The sequence below is a fragment of the Sphaeramia orbicularis genome, chromosome 13 (assembly GCF_902148855.1).
Source record: "Sphaeramia orbicularis chromosome 13, fSphaOr1.1, whole genome shotgun sequence".
Classification (NCBI taxonomy): domain Eukaryota; kingdom Metazoa; phylum Chordata; class Actinopteri; order Kurtiformes; family Apogonidae; genus Sphaeramia; species Sphaeramia orbicularis.
Window position 1 is genome coordinate 44,274,624 of NC_043969.1, and position 23,927 is coordinate 44,298,550.

At 38.4% G+C, this 23,927-nt stretch overlaps 1 protein-coding gene across 1 annotated transcript in view; it reads left to right on the forward strand.

Moving 5' to 3' along the window:
* ryr1b (ryanodine receptor 1b (skeletal)) overlaps positions 1 to 23,927 on the forward strand; it is a 134,110-nt gene that overhangs the window by 51,115 nt on the left and 59,068 nt on the right. Inside the window, exons 25-53 of the mRNA XM_030151938.1 lie at positions 94 to 177; positions 1,307 to 1,466; positions 1,874 to 2,021; positions 2,124 to 2,329; positions 2,463 to 2,637; positions 3,760 to 3,968; positions 4,547 to 4,893; positions 5,926 to 6,061; positions 6,252 to 6,412; positions 7,625 to 7,787; positions 8,601 to 8,687; positions 10,040 to 10,266; positions 11,309 to 11,753; positions 12,595 to 13,146; positions 14,098 to 14,298; positions 15,909 to 16,020; positions 16,121 to 16,264; positions 17,273 to 17,546; positions 18,718 to 18,835; positions 18,993 to 19,125; positions 19,938 to 20,032; positions 20,138 to 20,273; positions 20,353 to 20,536; positions 21,619 to 21,730; positions 21,829 to 21,949; positions 22,033 to 22,202; positions 23,016 to 23,236; positions 23,443 to 23,533; positions 23,722 to 23,862. Coding sequence (XP_030007798.1) covers positions 94 to 177; positions 1,307 to 1,466; positions 1,874 to 2,021; positions 2,124 to 2,329; positions 2,463 to 2,637; positions 3,760 to 3,968; positions 4,547 to 4,893; positions 5,926 to 6,061; positions 6,252 to 6,412; positions 7,625 to 7,787; positions 8,601 to 8,687; positions 10,040 to 10,266; positions 11,309 to 11,753; positions 12,595 to 13,146; positions 14,098 to 14,298; positions 15,909 to 16,020; positions 16,121 to 16,264; positions 17,273 to 17,546; positions 18,718 to 18,835; positions 18,993 to 19,125; positions 19,938 to 20,032; positions 20,138 to 20,273; positions 20,353 to 20,536; positions 21,619 to 21,730; positions 21,829 to 21,949; positions 22,033 to 22,202; positions 23,016 to 23,236; positions 23,443 to 23,533; positions 23,722 to 23,862 — 5,353 coding nt within the window. The remainder of the gene's footprint in view (positions 1 to 93; positions 178 to 1,306; positions 1,467 to 1,873; positions 2,022 to 2,123; positions 2,330 to 2,462; positions 2,638 to 3,759; positions 3,969 to 4,546; positions 4,894 to 5,925; positions 6,062 to 6,251; positions 6,413 to 7,624; positions 7,788 to 8,600; positions 8,688 to 10,039; positions 10,267 to 11,308; positions 11,754 to 12,594; positions 13,147 to 14,097; positions 14,299 to 15,908; positions 16,021 to 16,120; positions 16,265 to 17,272; positions 17,547 to 18,717; positions 18,836 to 18,992; positions 19,126 to 19,937; positions 20,033 to 20,137; positions 20,274 to 20,352; positions 20,537 to 21,618; positions 21,731 to 21,828; positions 21,950 to 22,032; positions 22,203 to 23,015; positions 23,237 to 23,442; positions 23,534 to 23,721; positions 23,863 to 23,927) is intronic.

A 23,927-nucleotide genomic window follows, 5' to 3' on the forward strand; every position in this document is an offset into this window, starting at 1 on the left:
CAGTACAAGTTTTACTTTAATCTGTTTAAGGAGTCACAGGAGGAATTTAAATTCATTGGGCGCTGTTGTTGAATCTGTTGTTTCCTTCTTCAGGACTCTCCTGGCTCTGGGCTGCCACGTTGGTATGGGAGATGAGAAAGCTGAAGAGAATCTCAAGAAGATTAAGCTACCCAAGACGTATGAAAAAAACAGATATTTCTGATGAAAAACCTTCTCTTTACTGTACAGTATATTATGCAGTCAGTTCAGGATTTTATTGGCTTCTAACAAAATACCTCAGACAGCTTCTTAAGAACTCCTGCAATCCATGTTTCAAGGTTTTAGGCATGTTTTTACAAAAATATATATAGGAATTCCAAAAATCATCAAAATCAATATAAAGCTTAATTTGTAAAAGAATGACTGCCTGCAGGGTATTCAACTTATTATTATTATTATTATTATTATTATTATTATTATTATGTACAATCTGATAACATACAATGTATTTTTTTAAAATCTCACCACCTTTGTACCTTATGCACATAAAAGTGAGTAACCTCATTAATTTCACTCATAGACATCATATTTCCATCTTCACAACCTGAAAGAAGGAATTGAGTTTGTACATGTATAGCTCAGTATTTTCTATGGGGTATGACAATGACTGATGAAACTCCCAGGACCCTGGGAATAATTGCAAAGTTTTACAGAATTCTTAGGGTTGGTTAAATAATTATAGATTATTGTGTTTTTTAACCCATAAAGACCCAGTGTTACTTTGGTGGTACTTTCAAAAAAGATTTTTTCTCCCTATTTAATCATTCTTAAGTAATTTATCACCATTTATTGTAATATTGTTCTCTATATTTTGTTTTTTAGTGTAAATCATGAGTTTTCCTATATTCAATTTGCTGATCATGTAGATGTTCATAAAAGCTCATAGTAAAAAACAGAGAAAACCGAAGAAACAGTGACTTTTTCAGCAATGATATCAGTAAGTGAACATAAACCCAGTGTCTCCATCCACTGTCACTGATCCAACTCCATGGGATTTACTGGTGAATCAATGTTGTAGAAGATGACAGTGTTTCCACGGTAACAAAGGAGGCTCTGAACATCCAAATAGGTCGTATCTGATGACCATGAAAAGACGAAAACCAGGATTTTACACCGATTATGTCCATGTTTTAATAGGATTAGTGGTTCAACAGTTATTAAACATTATAGATGAATAAATGCTTTTGGTCACCAGTGGCTGTTTGGGTCTTTATGGGTTAAATCTCAGCATCCTGTGGAGTCTAATAAAGAATTGTCTTTCCTCTAGTTATGTGATGTCCAATGGGTATAAGCCTGCCCCCCTTGACCTCAATCATGTCAAACTGACACCCAACCAAAACCAGCTGGTGGAAAAACTGGCAGAAAATGGGCATAATGTGTGGGCAAGGGATCGGGTACGACAAGGATGGACCTACAGTATCGTGCAGGTAATTTCCTATTTTTAACTTTTGTTTATACAGTTTTGCAAATAGATCCAGTTGTCATGAATATGGTCCGTCTCACCTCGCATCAATTGAAAATTTGTTTGCATGTGTGAAACCACTGGTATCACCTTCCTGAGCTCATCATCCAGTATGGTCAGTGACTGCGTAGAAAATAAATTTGATTGGGAATATATGGATTGCACTCCTGTAACATTGTGATTAGTGTCACAAAATCATCCATGATCAGGTAGAAATGTGGGGAATGTGTTATCGGTAAAGCTAAAGACCTGTATTATCTCTGTGATCATATGTTTTGCAGGATTAATTGTAGAGAGAATTAATCGTAGAGAGAACATATTTGTGTAGGAATGGTTGCAGAAAACATGAAGACATTTTCTCATTCTTCTCAGGACATCCTAAATAAGCGAAACCCTCGTCTGGTGCCTTACAACTTACTGGATGAGAGAACTAAGAAAACCAACCGAGACAGTGTTAACAACGCTGTCCGAACCCTCATTGGCTACGGCTACAACATTGAGCCTCCAGATCAGGAGAGCAGTAAGTCCACAGCCAATATTATGAGGAACATCATATCGGTTCTACAACTTTAACTTCAACTTCCATCCTTCTTTATGTCACCTTTTCTTTCTCCATTTGCAGGTGGCCACGGCCTTGAGAACACCCGTGGGGACAAGGTACGGATCTTCAGGGCAGAGAAGTCGTACGGTGTTACCCAGGGAAAGTGGTATTTTGAGTTTGAGGCAGTGACCACCGGTGAGATGAGAGTGGGATGGGCCCGTCCTAATGTCCGCTCTGACACTGAACTGGGAGCAGATGAACTGGCCTACGTCTTCAACGGCAACAAGGTCAGTGCACATGTTCACACTGATATCACAGGAGTTTTGTCAAAGAACTGGAAATAGTAGGTTTGAAATCTTTGTTGCCAGTTTGCTCCAGTTTCAGGTCTCTCACAGTTCTTTTTATTTTGTGAACATGCAGGCTCAAAGGTGGCACATTGGCAATGAACCATTTGGTCGCCAGTGGCAGTCTGGCGATGTGGTTGGGTGCATGATTGACCTGACTGAGATGAACATCATGTTCACGCTCAACGGAGAGATGCTGATCAGTGACTCAGGCTCTGAGATGGCTTTCAAAGATATCGAAATAGGGGAAGGTGAGAGTTACCTACTTTACTTTATTTGATCAGCCCTCATCAAGTTGAACATGGACAGGCTAGTGTAGCTGTATGCATTATATTAACAATCAGCAGATGAAGTCCCATACATGGTACATTCATATATTACATATAATGTTCTGTTCCAGGCTGGGGTTGAACTCACAACCTTTAGTAATGTTGTCGGTAGCTCACTTGGTCATCAACAGGTGTGACAGTGACAGTAGTGTTAGTGACTTTATATGTTTGTTCTTATCAGTTATAAGTTTGTTTTTAGTACTGACTTTCATTGCGTTGTATGTATGTATATTTTTAGTGTGGATGTATGGTTGTGATTTCCATTTTGTGTAACTTCTGCTGCTGCTGCTGTCTTGGCCAGGACATTCCTGAAAAAGAGATTTTTAATCTCAATGAGCTTTTTTTTCCTGGTTAAATAATGGTTGTAATAATAATAATAATAATAATAATAATAATAATAATAATAATAATAATAATAAAAATTTCACAACATGACTGTGTTTAAGGATATATAAAATTCATTACAGTTCCACAGTTTGGCCAGCTTGCACCAATGTGAAATTGTGATTGTAAGGGTGATTATGCAAAAGACACAATAAAACAAAAACTATATAAAAGATCCAATACAATGGGGAAAAATGCAAAAGATGTAACATGAAGGAAATGACACAAAAGATGAAAACATTACATTACATGACAAGACAAAAGTTATGTATAAGATGTGACTAAACGTAAACAATATAAAAGATTCAACACAATAAAAGCAATACAAAGGATGCACCATGACAAAAACAACGCATATCACAAGAATGAATGTCAAACTCTTATTTACAAAATATCAATTGTGTGCGATAACTTAGCCTAATAAGCTTCCGAAGTATCATTTGACATAAAGTATCCTACAGTGAAAATCCATGGACAAGTGAAAACAGGTTACAGATGGAAATGCGCCCACGATGCTTTTGGTTTAGACTCAACCAGTTTTACAGAAAAATCAGAGGAATAATAACAGAGTAAATAGAATAGGGTTCCAGCACCATTGACACTGGAACCCTGGCATGAAGAAACATTTGTACTGATTACTTTTGTCTGTGATTTTGTCAGGTTTCATCCCAGTGTGTGCCTTGGGCCTGTCTCAGGTTGGAAGGATCAATCTCGGCCAGAATGTCAGCAGCCTGCGATACTTCGCCATCTGTGGTCTGCAGGAAGGATTTGAACCATTTGCCATCAACATGAAGAGAGACACCACCATGTGGTTCAGTAAAAGTCTTCCCCAGTTTGTTCCTGTACCAACAGATCATAATCATATTGAGGTAAACAATCAGTAGCACTCAACCTGTTTACATGCACACCATCAGTACATCATTTACATCATTATCCGATTTCTGGAGTTATTTGATTATTCAAGTGATCGTGTTAACAGGATAATCTGATATGTTTTATCAGATAACAGCAGTAATCTGATTATGAGAAATCAGATTAACACACCTAGATTTCTCTCCAATACTCCGATGTCTTCGCATGTTTACAGGTTAATCTGATTTATTTAGTTCTTTTACATCTGTGCATGTATAAACACAATTAAAACAATAGAAAATGGAAGTTACGTAGTCAAACATGAGCGAAAGACAATAACAGGAAGTTTGATTCTACCATCACTTTGTATTTATGTACTCTGAAAGAAATCTGATAATAGACTGAAACGTCTAAACCGGGATTTTGGATTGTCACATTTCTTTAGTGGATGTAAATGTATCAGATCTAGTTATTAAAATTATCTGATCACTTGCAGTTGTCAGATTTTTATGGTCATGTAATAGTTTCACGGTTAGAGTTTAATGAAGCCGGGACTTTGAAACTAGAATATTTACCTTCACGTGTTCTGTCTCAGGTGTCTCGTGTGGACGGCACTGTGGACAGCGCCCCCTGTCTGAAGCTGACCCACAAGACATTCGGCTCACAGAATGCCAACACCGATATGCTGTTCCTCAGACTCAGCATGCCCGTCCAGTTCCACGAAACCTTCAAGATCCCAGCAGGCACCACCCTGCTCACCCGACCCCTGTCCATACCGGAGGAGGAGGTGGTCGTGGTGGAACCTGACTCGGAGTTTGAAGTTCTGAAAAAGTCTGCCAGTCGTAAGGAGCAGGAGGAGGACAAGAAGGAGCCCTCGGTACCTAAAGAGGTCTCTGTGGAGAACGAGAAGGATACCATGTCAGAAAAGGGAAAGAAAAAAGGGTGAGTTTGGCAGGTTAAAGGAAATAGGCTGAGTTGTCCTTGGCCCCTTTTTCTCCTTTTTCTTTATTTTTTTTTTTGAGTTCTGCTTCTACCACACACAGTTTTCTGACATTATGTTGCAGGTTTTTCATCCTTTAATTTCCACCATGTGCAGGTTAGTATTAAAATCCACAGAAATTCTAAATAAATTTTGATGAACTCTTTTAGGAGTAGTCCACAGAAAGGCAGATATTTTTCTGAAGTCTTTAAAACAAACGTCTATTATAATAGTACTTAAGGTGGACCATTTCCTTGATTTGTATTTCAAAATAAAAGTCCAACATAATATTTATATTTTTATTACCTTTATTTTTTAAAGTAATAAAAAACTATTAAAAGTCAATGACCCAACTCTTGGTCACAACTCACCAATTGATAAACCTGGCTCCAGAGCAGCCATTCACAAACTGAAAGCTCCAGTGTGGAACAGTTCTTTTTTTTTTTTGTTTGTTTTTTTTCTCACTTAAGTTTTTATTGAAATTTTATAAATACATAATCACCAAAAACAACAAAAAACAAACAAACAAACTTTACTTGGATACACTACATGACACTACGTTCACATTTTTCAGTCCTTCCACCATTTTGGGTTCTGTAATCAGTCCGTTTATTCCATTTTTTGTCCATTTGTGTTTCTTGTAGTCACAGTTTGTGAGTTATTTTTCTCCATTGTATATATTCCTTCAATAATTGTGATCCATTGGTCCTTTGTTGGTGGTTCTGTCTTTCCCCATTTCCTTGTAATAGCTTTTTTGCAAGCCACTAAAAGTACCTTAACCAAGTATATGCCATTTCACACTACATTTCCATCAGACAAGTTAGTGGAACAGTTCTAGTGGTCTTACTAGTCCACCAGTGAGCCCTGGTCCTCTTGTTAAGAATTAAGAATTAAATTATAAATGACTTGTTATGACTCACCTACAGTACCATAATGACCCACACTTTGGGAACTAATTTAACCTATGTTAAACTATCATCTATTCTACATTTCAGATTCTTCTCCAAGGCCAAGAAAGCTGCCATGACGCCTTTAGCCCCTCCCCCTGCCCCTCCCACGGTGCCACGTTTGGTGGAAGACGTGGTCCCTGATGACAGAGATGACCCTGAGATCATCCTCAGCACCACCACTGTGAGCTGAACCTCATCCTCAGCAAAACCAAAATTTATAGCACATGTGAAATCATACTTTGAGCTTCATACAAGTCCATGAATCTGCTGGGCGTTTAGGTCATCTGAAATCAAAATATCCATATTAGTGTTTTAAGATGCCTCACTCTTGTTTTCCTGTCCTTTTCCTGTTTGTTTCTTTTCTCCTTCAGTATTATTACTCTGTGAGGATTTTTGCTGGTCAGGAGCCCACTCAGGTGTGGATTGGCTGGGTTACCCCTGATTACCACCAGTATGATCCAACCTTTGATCTCACCAAAGTACGCAATGTCACTGTTACTGTTGGAGATGACAGAGGCAATATACACGACAGGTTTGTTTTAACATCTAAATTGCATTTTCTTTTTTTTGTAATTGTCTTTTTTTTTTCAGGCAGCCATATCTTATCAGCATTTTACATCATGTATATAACTTTTATATATGTGAAGAAAAACAAACAAAAAACAAAAACATTCTTATACAGGGGTGCATTGACAGAAATAGCAAAAATATACACAGTAACCTAAAATAGAATTAATAGGAAATAACAAGTATATTTCCCATTCCATTCTTTCCTTCCAGAAACCCTTTTTCCCTGTATAAGAACAACACCAAACATTTAAAGTGTGCAGCATGAACCAAGGGTTTACATGGGTCTATATGCACTTTACTCTTATCAAGCAGAATCAACTCTTGATAGTGTTTCAAAATCAACCCAGTTTTTCCAATAATTGGTGAATATGTCTGAATCAAGTCTGACAGAGAACATCAACTTTTCTATCCTATAGATGTCACCTATAACCTCTATCCAGTCCTAAATTGCATTTTCATTGAGTAATAGCAAGTACTTTAAAGTGTACCTGTACTTGTCATGCTTACGACATTAATTGTGCTTTATGTATTACTTATAAGCAAGAGAGGCACAAATTCAGTAAAAAAAATGGCCATAAATGCACCACATTGGACTGTTTTATTACATGTATTTTGGGCATGAGCAGAACCAATGGGCAGCCATGCTGGTCGTAAGTGACGTACCATTCCAGGTTATTGAGTGCGAGTAAACAAGCAGCAGTCAGTGAGCAAGACTGAGTGGAAAACACATGTTAGCGCTTCTTGTTTGTGCAGCTGTAAGCTTTGCACTCCGCCATTGTCCTAGAGACACGACCCAGGATTGGTCCATTATGTGTTATCTTAGACTGGTGTCTGCTGCTCGAGGTCAGTGACCAGTCCATCACAGCCCAGGTAATCGGGCAATACAACGTTCCTACGTCCCTACAAGTGCTGGAACAGCCTGTGAAGGAGGCAACATGTCTTTGACCATGACTGACTGATGGAGCAGTGACTTAGTATTCACATGTACTTGACAACAGGCTATAACAGAAGTTACCGGATGGTATTATACATGATCCTTTGAAATAGCTAACAATGAAATTTCACTACAGGTATTCCTTTAAGTTTAGTTAAATGCTTAGTTGGTAAAGGATGGTCCTCATTATCCTAAAGCCTTTGTTTAGATGGAACCAATATGTTTTGTTTTCCTCTGCAGTATGAAGCACAGTAACTGTTACATGGTGTGGGGAGGCGACCTGGTCAGCACGCAGCAGACCCGGTTCAGTCAGGAGGACATGGTGGTCGGCTGCCTGGTCGACCTGGCAACAGGACTCATGACCTTTACAGCAAACGGCAAAGAGATTAACACCTTTTACTCGGTAAGGAAGCATATGGCGTCATGTCTATTGTATTTGTCTGAGGCGTTAAAGGTTAACCTGAGACATTAACACTGTAAAGCCTGAACCATTAACTCATTGACAGAGAATTCCAGTTCTTTGAAACTGGAGCTTTTATTGGTCCTTCTGATAAACCCCAAAACATTTTTTTTTCAAATATCAGTTTCTCTTTATGAGTTTCAATGTTGTATCATATTTGATACATCGGGTTTCAATGCTCAAATATTATTTATGAACAAACATAATATAACACAAACATGTCTAACAAATTGGTAATTCCTTTCCAAAATTGGCAAAGTTTCCTCCCACCATTCAAAGACATGCTCTGATAGGTTAATTGGTTAATCTAAATTGCCCATAGGTGTCAATGTGAGAGTGATTGTTTGTCTCTATATGTCAGCCCTACGATGAACTTGTGACATGTCCAGGTTGTACCCCGTCTTTGCCCATAAGTAGCTGGGTTAGGCTCCAGAGGCCCCCATGACCCTAGTGAGGATAAAGCAGGCTCAGAAAATGAATGAATGAATGAATTGGCAAGGTTCTGCCTCCTGACAATATTGTAGTGTCACTGGAAAGGCCTCTGGTGAACGAATTCTTCCCCCCTGGTGGATTATCCATGTATTGCATGTTTCTAATTGTATACATCAGGTTTTTCAAGAAAAAAAAGTATCACACTGATCATGCAGAGGGCTTCAAAACTCATGTGTGAAATATACGTTTGTCATTATAGGGTTAACCCAATTTAGACTGTAGATTACAGTGTTCAGTTGTAATCCAGAGCTGTTTTTGTTTCAGGTGGAGCCCAACACCAAGCTGTTTCCTGCTGTCTTTGTTCAGCCCTCCAATCAGAACTTGGTGCAGCTGGAACTGGGCAAACTGAAGGTCAGAAACTGTCTATGACTTGTATATTACAATATACATGGAGCATAAGGCTCCATGGGGATCTGGATCTCTTCTGTGTCAAAGATGATTCATGATTTTTAAAGAATTTCTTCTGTATAGACTTCATGCAAAAACTAAAAAAAAAAAAAACCTATATATGACTGTGTGGTGATTCAAGAAACAACAATAGTAAGATAAAAGAAGCACTTGCAAAGATGTCAGAGTACATTGTTTTTCAGACCTTGTCAAACTGAGCTCTTTTGATATTACTGTGGTAGTATAATTGCTTTTTCTCAGTTTACTTTGTTATCCTCTTCCATTCTTCAAGTTTATTGTTCACTAGTAACACACAGAGAAAACTCAAAAAACAGTATCAGATTAGGTAACCCTTGTAAACACAGAGAAATGCTGGCACTGGTGTTTGACAATAGAGGAAGCACTGATCTCAGTTTTACAATGTAGGTATTTTTCATATCATTCAGAAACAAACACTCAAAGTAGTCATATTAATTCACCCCTAACCCTTATAAAGTATACGCTAAATATTTGTGTTTAAATTGCATTAGACCTATATCCCAATAAGAGAGAATATAAATAGAAACAAAGAGAAACAGAGAGAGAAGAAAACTGAACACAAAACAGTTGATGTCTCTGTTTCTTAAAAGGGTCATATTTCTCTAAACCCACTTTTATTAGTCTTTGGTTCATTTATTTGTGTATTTGGACCCTATTAGTTCATAAAGTTTGAATTTGAACCCTCCAGGTGCTACAAAGCTATCTTTATATTCATTTCGGCAAAAATTGAGCTGATTTCTACAACTTGTTTCAATTCCTTTTTAATTTGTTACGTTTTATAACTAGTTATGTCACAGCATTTTCACATATAAGGTCAAGACTTAAGACAAACATTTCTCCGAGTACGACATAATTGTTTGTCAGCAGCAGTGGTTGTAGTAAAAACTGAAAATATGACCAAACTTTGAGCTGATTCCCTAAAATGTTCAGTTGTTGGTTGTATTAACAAACACAAATGGCTGAACGGGACAGAAAGCACAGTCAACAAACTGGAGGGAGTGGGGCGTAAAGTGGCTCATGTGCATTTAAAGGGCCAGCGCTCAAAACCACCTTTCTGGTGTCATTACTCGAAATAGAGTTGAAGATGGACCTGTAGAGTAGAATTAATGAAGAATTCAGACCCAAGCAGAGCATTTACAGTTGATGTAGACCACAGGGAAATGTTTTAAAATGCATAATTCCATTTAAAAAACAGCAAAATATCACTCCTTTAAATCTGATTTTCTATTCTTTTTTCGTCTGTGTTTTAACATTTTCCCTCTTTCTTCTTGCTTCAGAACATCATGCCCATCTCTGCTGCCATGTTCCGCAGTGAGCGTAAGAACCCGGTTCCTCAGTGCCCTCCCAGGTTGGACGTCCAGATGCTGACCCCGGTTATATGGAGCCGTATGCCCAATCACTTCCTTAACCCAGAGGTGGGCAGAGTGAGCGAGAGGCTGGGCTGGATGGTGGAATGTACCGAACCTCTCATCATGATGGCGCTGCACATCCCAGAGGAGAACAGGTCAGAGTCTACTTATCAACCTAGTGCTCCATCATTAAGATGAAGTTTTAGACTTAATGTGCAATTTACCATATTTCACAAGACAAGGATTTCATCTAGACCAGTGGTTTTCTACTGGTCTTGTCTTGGAACCCATGCATTTTTGCGTTTGCAAGTGAGAGTTTTCTAGGGAGCTTCTAAAACAAGGGTGTCAAACATACAGCCTGCGGACCAAAATGGGTCCACTAAAGGGTCCAATCCACTGAAGATATTAACGGTCAAGGGTGTCAAACTCATTTTAGTCCAGGGGCCACATACAGACCAATATGATCTCAAGTAGAATAATAGCATAATAACCTAGAAATAATGACAACTCCAAATTTTTCTTCTTTCTTTCTTTTTGGTTTAACATGAAAAAAGTCAAATTACATTATGAAAATGTTTACATTTACAAACTATCCTTTCACAATACAATGTGAATAACCTCAACAAACATGAATAACCTGAAATGTCTGAATAAAAATAAAAAGAGCAATTTTAACAATGTTCAGCCTGTTACTAACTGTTTTGTGTCTTTGTAGATCCACTGTGATCTGTAAGTTGTGTAAGGCTGAGACATAATATTTTTGAAATTGCACTAATTTTTCTGAGGTCTTTCAGGTTTTTCACATTTTGATTATGAAAATTTACTTTTTTTGTACTAAAATGTAGAGAAATTTTGGAAGTTGACACGCACATATATATGTGTGTGTGTGTATATGTATGTATGTATGTGTGTATATATATATATATATATATATATATATATTGTCATGTTATTATTTTACTGTTCTAGTTCACTTCAGATCATATTACAAATCCGGATTATTAATTATGTTATAATGTCTGTTATTTTCTTGGTTCGACCTACTTGAGATCATTCTGGGTTGTATATGACTGCTGAACTAAAATGAGTTTGACACCCTGCCATAATATTTTGCTGTTGAGTTTTTCATGTGCCACAAACAGTCTTGAAACCCCATGTATTTCACTCTGAGTGACCTAAATATTGTTTATTTTTCAGATGCATTGACATTTTGGAGCTGTCAGAGCGTCAGGATCTGATGAAGTTCCACTACCACACCCTCATGCTTTATTGCGCTGTCTGTGCGCTCGGTAACAACAGAGTGGCTCACGCCCTTTGCAGCCACGTTGATGAAGCCCAGCTTTTCTATGCGACCGAGAACACCTACCTGCCCGGACCGCTCCGCAGTGGCTACTACGACCTGCTGATCAGCATTCACCTGGAGTCGGCCAAACGGGCACGACTGGGGACAAACCGGGAGTTTATCGTCCCCATGACGGAAGACACTCTGAGCATCCACCTCTATCCTGATGCAAAGAAAGCCCATTCTCTGCCCGGTGTGGGACTCACCACCTGCTTAAGGCCCAAGCTGCATTTCTCTTCCATCAACTTTGTCGGCACAGATCCTGACCTGTACACCCTCAGCCCAATCTTCCCTCTGCAGGTATGAGTCAAGACACAGGATGCATCATTGTAAAGTCAGTTTCTGGTCCTAAAATCCATTTCAAATCAGAAATTAATCAGATAACAAAGTTAATTTCTCATGAATCTACATTCACTTTGCTTTTTAAAGTTTTTGGGTTAGAACCCTTACTCAATATTCAGGGAAACACAAGAAGTAACTTAAGAAGTTTATTCTTTCTAAAGTGCTTGGCTGTTAGGTTTAGGTTAAAGAAAATAAGAAACTGAAAAGCAAGTAGTTTATTATTTTTTGCAAATGATTGATTACAGCATTAAGGGATGGCAGATATTGTATTAGGAGGTTGATTCCACAATTCTGTTTGAAATTACGACCATAAATGCACAAGTATTTTGTTAAAGGGAACAGAAAATATAAGACTTCTTATTTTTGCTCCTTTTTATTCATGATGTTGTAAATTTGCTGACATGTGAAAGCAGATTTCCTTTTTCTCTGTCTTTTATCTTAAGAAATAATTAAAAAAATAATTAAAATAAATTAGCTAAAATCTTATATTATTATGCTAATAAAGACTGTTGTAACAATTCACAAATATATATTTATTCATAAGATAAGTTAAAAGAGAAAGGAAAGTCAACAAACCAACTCAAAATAAAGGAAATGATTAAAATAGTAGGGTCTCAAAGACTTAAATAATATGGAAACCTCACATAGTAACTAGAAAATGGAAAGTTACTGTTCACTTTGAATAAAAGACAGTTTCATAAGTTACATTGGTCTTTGTAATTGCTTTAAAAATCTCTTTAAAAGTCCTAACTTGTTGAAAACTGCCCTGTTTTTGCTCATTGTATTCTTCACTCTACAGGAGCTGAAGACCAGGGCGATCAGCATGTTAACGGAGGCTGTGCTGGACGGTAGCCAGGCCATGCGAGACCCGGTTGGAGGCAGCGTGGAGTTCCACTTTGTTCCCATCCTGAAGCTGATCAGTACACTGCTCATCATGGGTATCTTCAATGACGAAGACACGAAGCACATCCTCAAGATGATCGACCCCAACGTTTTTAGCGGAAAGGAAGAGGAGGAGGAGACAGCTGAGGAGGGAGAAGCTGCCGAAGGAGAGGGCGAGGAGGCGAAGGACGAGGAGGCAGAGGAGGACGCCGAGGCTGAGCTTGAAGACGAAGGAGTTGGCGAAGAAGAAGAGGAGGAGCCAAAAGAGGAGGAGAAGGAGGAGGAGCCTAAGGAGGAAGGAGCGGAGGAGGAGAAGGAGGAGGGAGAGGCCAAAGGAGAAAAGGTGGATGGAGAAAAGGCAGAGGAGGAGAAGGAGGAGGAGGCAGTGGAGGCAGGAGCGAAAGAGGAGGAGGAGGGTCTGGAAGAGGGGTTACTCCAGATGAAGCTTCCAGAGTCTGTTAAACTGCAGGTCAGTCTGACATACAGCTTGTTTTGCACCTTACAGTTTTATTACAGTTACAGTTATTATCCAGGTTCTTCACCCAGATCTCTTATACTTCTTGTTATGTATAGTATCTATCTATCTACACTGGAAAAAATCTAGATCTTACCAAGTGTATTTTTCTCATTTCTAGTCAAAATATCCCATCACACTTGAAATAAGACATAATCACCTAAAAAATAACTTTTCAGTGAGATATAACAACTTATTTTTAGCCAATAGCTCTTGAAAATCTTATTTCAAGAAATCTTACCAAGATAATTTTCACTTGTTCACTTGTATGGGCAGCTGTGGCTCAGTTGGTAGAGCGGGTCCTCCAATGATCAAAGGCGGTTCGAATCCTGGCTCTGACTGTCCACATGTCGAAGTGTCCTTGGGCAAGACACTGAACCCTAAATTGCTCCCAGTAGGGCCAGGCAGCACCTTGCATGGCAGCAGCCGCCCACTGGTGTATGAACGTGTATGTGAATGGGTGAATGTGAGGAATTGTAAAGCGCTTTGGGCACCATGAAGGTGTAGAAAATGCGCTGAATAAGTTCAGTCCATTTACCATTTGTTCCATTGGCAGATTTTTTGCTTGAATTAAGCAAAAAAAAAATAAAATCTTGAATTAAGCAAAAAAAAAAAAAAAAGAAAAGATGAAATTACTCTTTAGGTGATTATGTCTTATTTTAAGTGTGATGGGATATTTTGACTAGAAATGAGAAAAATACACTTGGTAAGATTTAGATTTTTTCCAGTGTAAATAGATAGATACCATACATAACAAGAAGTATAACAGATCTGGGTGAAGAACCTGGATAATTTCATTAAGAAGATTTAGATTTTTTCTTATCTATCGATCTATCGATCTATCTATCCACCCATCCACCCATCCATCCACCCACCCTTATCCTCCCTTCTTCTTCTTCTTCTTAGATGTGCACACTTCTTCAGTACTTCTGCGACTGCGAGCTGCGACACCGTGTGGAAGCCATTGTTGCCTATTCAGACCAATTTGTCCATGACATTCAGGACAACCAACGGATTCGTTACAATCAGTTGATGAGAGCCTTCACCATGTCAGCTGCTGAGACCGCACGCAAGACTCGCGAGTTCCGTTCGCCACCACAAGACCAGGTATTCATCTTTACTTAAGAAATTAAACTAGGAGCTAGGACACTGATGATACATTCAACATTGCAGCTTGTCGTAATTGGGACGTCAAAATTTATTGTGAACATCAAATGCAAATTGGCACATAATTTTTTTCAGAGCTTTTGTTTTTCCCTTCCTCTCACAAATACATTAACTTTAAATGTGATAAAGCACCAGGATACATACCGTATTTTCCTGAGTGTTGAATCATGGGTTGTTTGTAGCATTAATGTTGCTCTCGTAGTGAGTGTATTTAAACCACTGTAATGATTCTTTAGAGTCTGTCAGCGCTGAAAGTGTTTGGTTAGCCTACTTTACCTGCAGAGTTTGTGTAAGGGCTTTGTTGCTGTTTTTGTGGAAATAAATTAATAACAGCTTAAAACTAGTTTCGTGTATCCCAACATTGAGACAGAGCCAAAACAGGAATGGTGCTTATATCTGTATCAAAGATGACATCATTTTCAGACCAACTGGACAATTTTACATTGGACTATTGTGCTTAAATTTGCATTATGTTCTCAACCTGTATTAGATTATTAGTGAATTACTGAAAGCTCTTACTGTAGATGAGTTGTACTTTATATATTCATCTACTGTGTATGTAATAAATAGAAGTGACATCCAGCATGACTGGTTTGAATCAAAACTTTCCATCAAGTTCATTAAACTTATCAAGATATATATAATTTATTATAATTCCTCCAAAATACACTATTTTACTTAATTTCTCTTAACATTTTGTTTGTTTTTTTCCTTTAACTTAAATAGATTTTTCTTCTTAAGGGAAATGTGAAGAAAGTAGATGTTTAGTTGTGATAAGAAATTATTATTCTACAGTCAGAGCACAAAAAATATTTTATAATAATAATAATGGATTGGATTTATATAGGGCTTCTCTAGACACCCAAAGCACTTTACATTGTTGACCCATTATTCATTCACTCTCACATTCTCCCTCTGGTGGTGGTAAGCTACATCTGTAGCCACAGCTGCCCTGGGGCAGACTGACAGAAGCATGGCTGCCATTTTGCACCTACAGCCCCTCCGACCACCACCAAACATTCATACACCAGTGTGAGTGGCACTGGAGGCAAGGAGGGTGAAGTGTCTTGCCCAAGGACACAACGGACTGATTAGGACAGAGCGGGATTCAAACCGCCAACCCTTCGGTTATTGGACAACCCGCTCTACCACCTGAGCCGTGGCCGCATTTAACAAACATTTAAAATCCGAACATTTAAAATCATAGCCATGGATAAAAAACACAAAACAAGGTTAATGTTAAGAGAAATTAAGTAAAAACCATCTCTGAGGCATTTTGGAAGCAAAGATAACATTTTTAACCAAACTAACCAATGCAATACAATGATATTTATCACAATATAAAAGTATATTATGATATTTGTCATTATTGTTTTGTGTCTCAGACCCCTGTTAGAAAAGAAACACCTGAATTCAGTGTGTCCCAATACTTTTTTCCATATAGTTTATATCACGATACCATTTATTGTCCTCATCACCTTGTCCCACTAGAAACCATCTGCCTCTGAGACATGGATGCTGATTGGTTTATTACTTTGTTCCTCCTCTAGGTTCTTTTGTTGACTAACTTTAAGCAATGTCCAGATGATGAGGACTGTCCAGTGCCTGAGGAGGTGCGGGATACTCTGGGAGAGTTCCATAATGACCTCCTGCTTCACTGTGGTAAGTAGTTTTGTCTGTTTTTTTCTACTGTACAGGTGAGGATCCCTAATTGTGTTTTTATACTTTGCAACCTCGCGCTGATCTCTCATTGTGCTCATAGGTATCCATATTGAGGAGGAGGCAGAGGAGGAGGAGGTGGACACCTCGCTGAGGGGCAGACTCCTCAGTCTGGTGGACAAGGTCAAGAATTTCCGCAAGAAGGAAGAAGAAGAGAAGCCAGAGGTTGAGGAGGAACCGAAGCCCAGTAAGATGAAAGACACTGAATCAATGATGGATGAAAGACTTGATTTAATTCAGTCATAAATAAAAGTAGTTCTTTTAGAGTGAACTTCATGCAGTGTATATTAAAATGAACTATTTAGCATCTACCTTTTTTATGGAACCCTAACCCTGAGTGAAAGGGCAGAGGTATGATGTTAAAAATGTTAAAATGCATGTTTAACCCATAAAGACCCAGCGCTACTTTTGTGACAATTTCCAAATAAATTTTTCTCTATATTTATTAACCTTTCTTACCTGATTTATCACCATTTCTAGTAATATTATCTTCTTTATTTTGCATTTTTTTAAGTGAACATCATGTATTTTCCTGTATTTAATTCACTGATCATGTAGATGTTCATAAAGCTCAGAGTAAAGTTGAGGGTCATAATATCAGAAATGAAGAAAAAGTGACTTTTTCTGCAAAGATATCATTAATAGATTATATAAACAGGTGTCTTCATCCAGTGTCATTTATCAAACTCCACAGGTTTTACAGATAAATCAATGTTGTAGATGAAGACGGCTGTCCATGTTCACTCCGGAGCCTCTGAACGTCCAAATGGGTCATACCTGATGACAATGAAGAGATGACAAACTGCATTTTACACCAATTATTTACATGTATTGATAGGATTAATGGATCAACAGGTATTAAACATATTAGATCAGTAAATGGTTTTGGTCAGTGGTGGATGTTTGGGTCTTTATGGGTTAAACTAACATCTATAACATCCATCTAGTTTCTTCAGCTTTCCTGCAGGATCAAAAATCAGACTTTAACCCTGAAAGAATTAGTGATTTGACATTAATCCTGATAATAACTAATATCAGATTAATAACACATGTAAAAAGGTTCATCATAACACAATAACTGTCCAAAACAAAGACTCTAAGAAGCATCGGTCCAGATATGTCAAAATATTTTTAAATACTTTTAAATTCAGAATATTCACCACAGAAAGTGAACATCTGTGTCCACCTCCCCCAGGTACCCTGCAGGAGCTCATCTCCCACACCATGATCCACTGGGCCCAGGAGTCCTTCATTCAGAACCCTGAGCTGGTGCGTCTCATGTTCAGCCTGCTTCACCGGCAGTACGACGGACTCGGCGAGCTGATCCGAGCTCTGCCCAAAGCCTACGCCATCAACGCCGTGTCTGTTCAGGACACCATGGACCTGCTGGAGTGTCTGGGACAGATCCGATCACTGCTCATTGTCCAGATGGGTCCAGAAGAAGAACGGCTCATGATCCAGAGCATCGGGTCAGTTTGGGGAACAGTACTTATCTTATCTTATCTTATCTTATCTTATCTTATCTTATCTTATCTTATCTTATCTTATCTTATCTTATCTTATCTTATCTTATCTTATCTTATCTTATCTTATCTTATCTTTCAACAGTGTATTAGTACTATAGTATACATAATAGTTAGTGGTACTTGTTAGATCAGTGTTACTTTTTTATTTATTTACTTTTATTTAACCAGGTAGGTCAACTGAGCACCAATTCTCATGTACAACGATGACCTGGTCAAGAGGCAGCACAACAGGCAGATAAAACAGTAAAAACACAACAAAGAAACAACTTAAATGTTACAAACTTACATAATATGCCATAATTGTGCTAAAAGATAGTGTTATTTACAATATTTACAGTGATATATTATTAAAAGGAGGAGTTATTACAGTAAGAATATAAAAACAGATGATATACAGTCGCAGAAAAAAATTATTAGACCATCAACAGTCATCAAAAACAATGATTAAGCAATTGATTACTAATTCCTTTGTGTATCATGTGACTAAAAAAGACAGAAAAGAAAACATGGAATGCCTAAAAGTGTTGTTTTTGTCAGTACAGTGCCATTGCTATTGATGTAAGCACTGAAGTGATTTTGGTTATTATCAAGAAAACCATGGAAAATGGATAGATATCAGCTCTGAAATTAAACTCTTATGAGTTATTTTTGTTATCATTATATTTGTCCAAACAAATGTACCTTTAGTTGTACCAGGCATTAAAATGACCAATAAATTGAAGAAAACAAGCGTGGTCTAATAATTTTTTCCACAAGTGTAGTTTACAACATCGTACCAGTGCTGAAAGGAAGTAACAGGCATGGTATATAACGGTGATATATAATAAAAACAAAATGGCTAAAAGCAAGTGCAGTGATCTTGTACTAATGGTTGTATTGAATTTCTGAAAGAGGAGAGCAGAATGAATGAGCTGCTGCAGACCTTAAAGCTTACATATATTGTTAAGCACCAATTTGCTCGTTTATTTAATAATGTAACTACAAAGTTAATATTAAAACATGAACAGAAATTTAATTTGGTTGTTGAGCTTTTTATCCCCACATTAAGTTTAGACACTTGTATAAAGAATGTGAAGTTAGATTGTGACATTTCGTTTTATTCTAATGATTTCAGGAATATTATGAACAACAAAGTTTTCTACCAACATCCCAACTTGATGAGAGCTCTGGGTATGCATGAGACTGTCATGGAGGTGATGGTCAATGTGTTGGGTGGAGGAGGCGACTCAAAGGTAACGGTCACGATTTTAGTTTTTCTACTGAGATCTTATTTAAGATGATCGACCTTAAGAAGATTTTTTTTTTGTATGTTCTTGCTGCGTACAATATTATCAGGCTGTTCAGAAAATATCCACAGTCTTCACTGTACTTCTACTGTTTTCTCTCCAGGAGATTCGTTTCCCCCAAATGGTGACCAACTGCTGTCGTTTCCTATGTTACTTCTGTCGTATCAGCCGACAGAACCAGCGCTCTATGTTTGACCATCTGAGCTACCTGCTGCAGAACAGTGGCATCGGCTTGGGTCTGTATCAGAAATCAGAAATGTGGATTTAATGTTGGTTTTTGACAATATAGAAATCAAGTCAGACATTATGATAACTTTTTTTTTTCATTTAACCTTTATTTGACCAGGAAAAATCCCATTGCGATTAAGAACCTCTTTTGCCATTGAGTCCAAGATTACACAGTTAAAACACGTAACAGACACATTTATTTATTTGACAATAAATAGTTAGTAAAAATAACATTTACAAGGAGATTAAGAGAAGTGCAAGTTATGGAGTCGGCCTCAAGAACTCAGTCTGGACTTTTACTCAGTTTGTTTCCAGGCTTTCTGCAGCTGATTCCATGCTTAAGATGCTTAAGAGAGTAAACAAAAGCCCTTTGACCCATTTCTGTATGGACGAATGGCACAGAAAGCAAAATATGATCATTTGTAAGGAGAGAGTAAACATCAGGATTTCTCTTCACAATTAATGTACAAATGTAGAAAGGCAAGAGGCCAAATATTGCCTTATATATAAACATCCTACCCCAGAGTACAACTAGTCGCAGTCGTGAGTCGACACTTTACAATTGGTAATAAACCTCAGAGAAGCACAGGAAACAGTGTCAACCATCAGACAACACATGCCATCAGACAACATACAATGAGATGCAATATTTACTGCGCACTTGTGGATCACTGCAGAAGAAAATATGTAAAAATGTAAAAATTAGACTAATAACTGCAAAAAAAAGGTGTGAGCAATAAATCTCAATTAAGCAATGTGACGTAGAACTTTCTTCAACATGTACCAACATAGACTCACTACATCTATCTTTCATTTTCAGGTATGCGTGGCTCCACCCCTCTGGATGTGGCTGCGGCTTCCTGCATCGACAACAATGAACTGGCCTTGGCTCTGCAAGAGCAGGACCTGGAAATGGTTTGTCCAAAAAGAAACCCAGACAGAATCAAAGTCCAAGTGAAGCTGCAGTGTATGAACTATCTTACACCTCCTGGTTTGTCCCTCACGTGCCTGGTGTTGTAGGTAGTCACATACCTGGCGGGCTGTGGGCTCCAGATGTGTCCGATGCTGCTGTCGAAGGGTTACCCCGACATTGGCTGGAACCCCTGTGGAGGAGAGAGATACCTGGATTTCCTCCGCTTTGCCGTCTTTGTTAACGGTTGGTGACATCGTACAGTGTTTGCAGTAGTTATATTCTGAGTTTGTGTCTCTAACATTTATGTCCCTGCTCCTCACAGGAGAGAGCGTGGAGGAGAACGCCAACGTCGTGGTGCGTCTGCTTATCCGTCGGCCTGAGTGCTTTGGCCCCGCCCTCAGAGGAGAGGGTGGCAATGGTTTGCTGGCTGCCATGGAGGACGCAATAAAGATCTCAGAGGATCCAGCAAGGGACGGACCCACTGTTAAAAAGGACAGACGGTTCATGTAAGTGATGGTGATTTTAGTATTATGTTCAATTTACCTTTACCATAACAATATAGATAGATAGATAGATAGATAGATAGATAGATAGATAGATAGATAGATAGATAGATAGATAGATAGATAGATAGATAGATAGATAGATAGATAGATAGATAAAATTCAGGAAAAGAAGTTTGGTCAAATAGTAATAGCTGACCAAATACACAATGAGGGAGATGTTATGTTTTTAGGGTTTTCCAAATGCCTTGATGATATTTCTCTAAATTTGGTTAAACTTGGAATGACAAGAATGAAATTATTAAAATTTGGCAACAAAAGTTCATATTTTGTGAGGTCACTGTCACCAATAATACAGTATGTTATGTTCTGGAGCACTGATGATGACAAGACGAAATGGTTGTTTAGTTCAAATGTATAAAAATAAGCATTATTTGTTTGTAAAGCCTGGAAAAGCGTCAGATGTGTTTGTTTAAATGGGTCAGTATGTTCTCTTGTTTATATCTGTTGTGTCTATTTTCTGGTATTTGGTCTTTGGCTTATATTTTTGGTGTCTTATAAGCCCATGTAAGGGCTGGGCATGTTCTTACGCAGGACGCAATAATAAAAATTCATTCATTCATTCATTCATTCATATAGTATTTATCCTGGTTCTTTATAATATATAAAGTTTTAAGTCAAAAATTCCTTCACCAGTTATGACACTATCTAATAATCAATTACAAATGGTGTTCATGCTAAGTAAGGTATTAATTCTAACATTAGGAGGACCTTGAAGGTTTTTTATTCTATTAGACTGGTCAACTCTATTTGTACTTTGCCACAGCATTTTTCTGTCCATTATTCAATCAACACTTAACTTCTGTGTAAAAATAGTCTCTGAGTGAAGTCAGCATTTTTCTGGTCGGAAAGGTAAAATATATACATATGCTAAATCATACAGGTGACACTTTTATTTAATTCCTTCCAAGTCGTCACTATGCCTATTATATTATGAATCTGGACAGACATGGATGTGAACTGACACTTGACTGTTTGACGGATGCATACATCGACAACGCACTAACTCTGGATTTGATTGGTAGGTTTGGTGGTGAGGAGCAGCACGAGGAGAACCGTGTGCATCTGGGAAATGCCATCATGTCTTTCTACTCAGCCCTCATCGATCTGCTCGGTCGCTGTGCTCCTGAGATGCATGTGAGTTGGATGACCTTTGACACCTCTGAAAATCATTCTCTAGTATTTGACAAGGATACATTAGTTAAATACAAATACCTTAATGTTTATATCCACAGCTGATCCAAGCAGGTAAAGGTGAGGCTCTGAGGATCAGGGCCATCCTGAGGTCTCTGGTGCCCATAGAGGACCTGGTGGGAGTCATCAGCCTGCCGGTACAGATTCCTGCCTACGGCAAAGGTAAAGTGAACAGTCAGATCCAGGTATGAGCAGTCAGATTAAATCTACAGATGTTTTATATCCTTTTTGTCTTTATTCCTCAGAGAGTCAGATCATTGAGCCCAAGATGTCCGCCAGTTTTGTGCCAGACCACAAGGCATCCATGGTTCTGTTCCTTGACAGAGTCTATGGCATTGATAATCAAGACTTCCTGCTTCATGTGCTGGAGGTCGGCTTCCTGCCTGACATGAGAGCTGCAGCTTCTTTGGACACGGTAAGTAGGAAACAAGACACAACCTGAAAAATTAAACCTGCAGTTCAAAGACTGGCCAGTGGAAGTTGTCTTCAACAGGGAATCAGTCGGCAGTCTGCTACAAAATATTACATTTTCTGTACAATTGTCATTTTTATTTTACTTTACTGCTTTATTAACCCATAAAGACCCAAACAAACACTGGCAACCAAAACATACCACTGATGTAAACTGTTTAACACCTGTTGATCCAGTAATCCTATCAATATATGTAAATAATTGGTGTAAAATGCAGTTTGTCCTATTTTCATGGTCATCAGATATGACCCATTTGGATGTTCAGAGACTCAGTGAATGTGGAAACGCCATCATCCCCTGCATTATTGATTGACTAGTAAAATCCATGGAGTCTGATAAATGACAGTGGATGGAAACACTTGTTCAGTTAATGATAGATTTTACTGAAGAAGTCACTTTTTCTTCAGTTTTCTCTGTTTTGATATAGTAACCTTCAAATTTACTCAGAAAAATACAGATTATACATATTATAATAAATCACTTAAGAAAGGTTAAAAATAGAGAAAAATTCATTTGGGAACTGCCACAAAAGCAGCAGTGGTTCTTAATGGGATAATTACTGATGGTGTGTGGCTGCTTTGTGTTACAGGTGGGTACAGTTCATGTCTTCGCTCACTCAACTTTCTGAACTACTGCTAATTGAATAGAACATACTTTCCGTGACAGACAGCTCTACTGTAAACATAATCACATTGATATGCTCAGGAGTCAGTCGCTTACATAGCTGTCCTCTCTCCCTTTGCTCTCTGATTATAGGTTGCGTTCAGTACAACTGAAATGGCCCTGGCTCTAAACCGCTACCTTTGCTCAGCCGTTCTGCCTCTGCTCACAAAGTGTGCCCCGCTGTTTGCTGGGACGGACCATCGGGCCATCATGATCGACTCCATGCTCCACACCATCTACCGTCTGTCCCGTGGCCGAGCCCTGACCAAGGCTCAGAGGGACGTCATCGAGGAGTGTCTCATGTCCCTCTGCAAGTCAGTAGACACCCCAATGTTTCTATGTAAAAAGCAGTGTTTTTTTTATACCACTCTTTGCTTTATTTTCAATGTATTTAACATTTTCTAGATCTAAGGGTAAACAGCGGAAAAGAAAGAATCCAAAAATGCACATAAATACAGTCAGTGTAGCCAGATTTGCCTAAAGTCACGCCACTCATAAATCCTTGGGTTGATTTTCACAGGTATCTTCGACCCTCAATGTTGCAGCATCTGCTCAGAAGGCTTGTATTTGATGTGCCAATCCTCAATGAATATGCAAAGATGCCTCTCAAGGTTTGCCTCCCTTTTTCTTTTATGTTCCCACTGATGTTAGATGAAATACAAAGCAAATAAACTATACTGTTGAAGAAGAACAATGTATGTAATTAACTCACAGATTCATCACAGTGATTATTGTATGTTCTTTGAGATGCTTTCAGATATCATTGCTAATGTGTCTGTATTTCCCTCCATGGTTTCAGCTGTTGACCAATCACTATGAGCGCTGCTGGAAGTATTACTGCTTGCCTAATGGATGGGCTAACTTTGGGGTGACCTCAGAGGAGGAGCTGCATCTTTCTCGTAAACTCTTTTGGGGAATCTTTGAGTCTTTGGCACACAAGGTGAGAGATGAATACATCTGATGTTGTCTTTAGAGTTTTGGTACAGTTAAAGACATGGTTTAAGC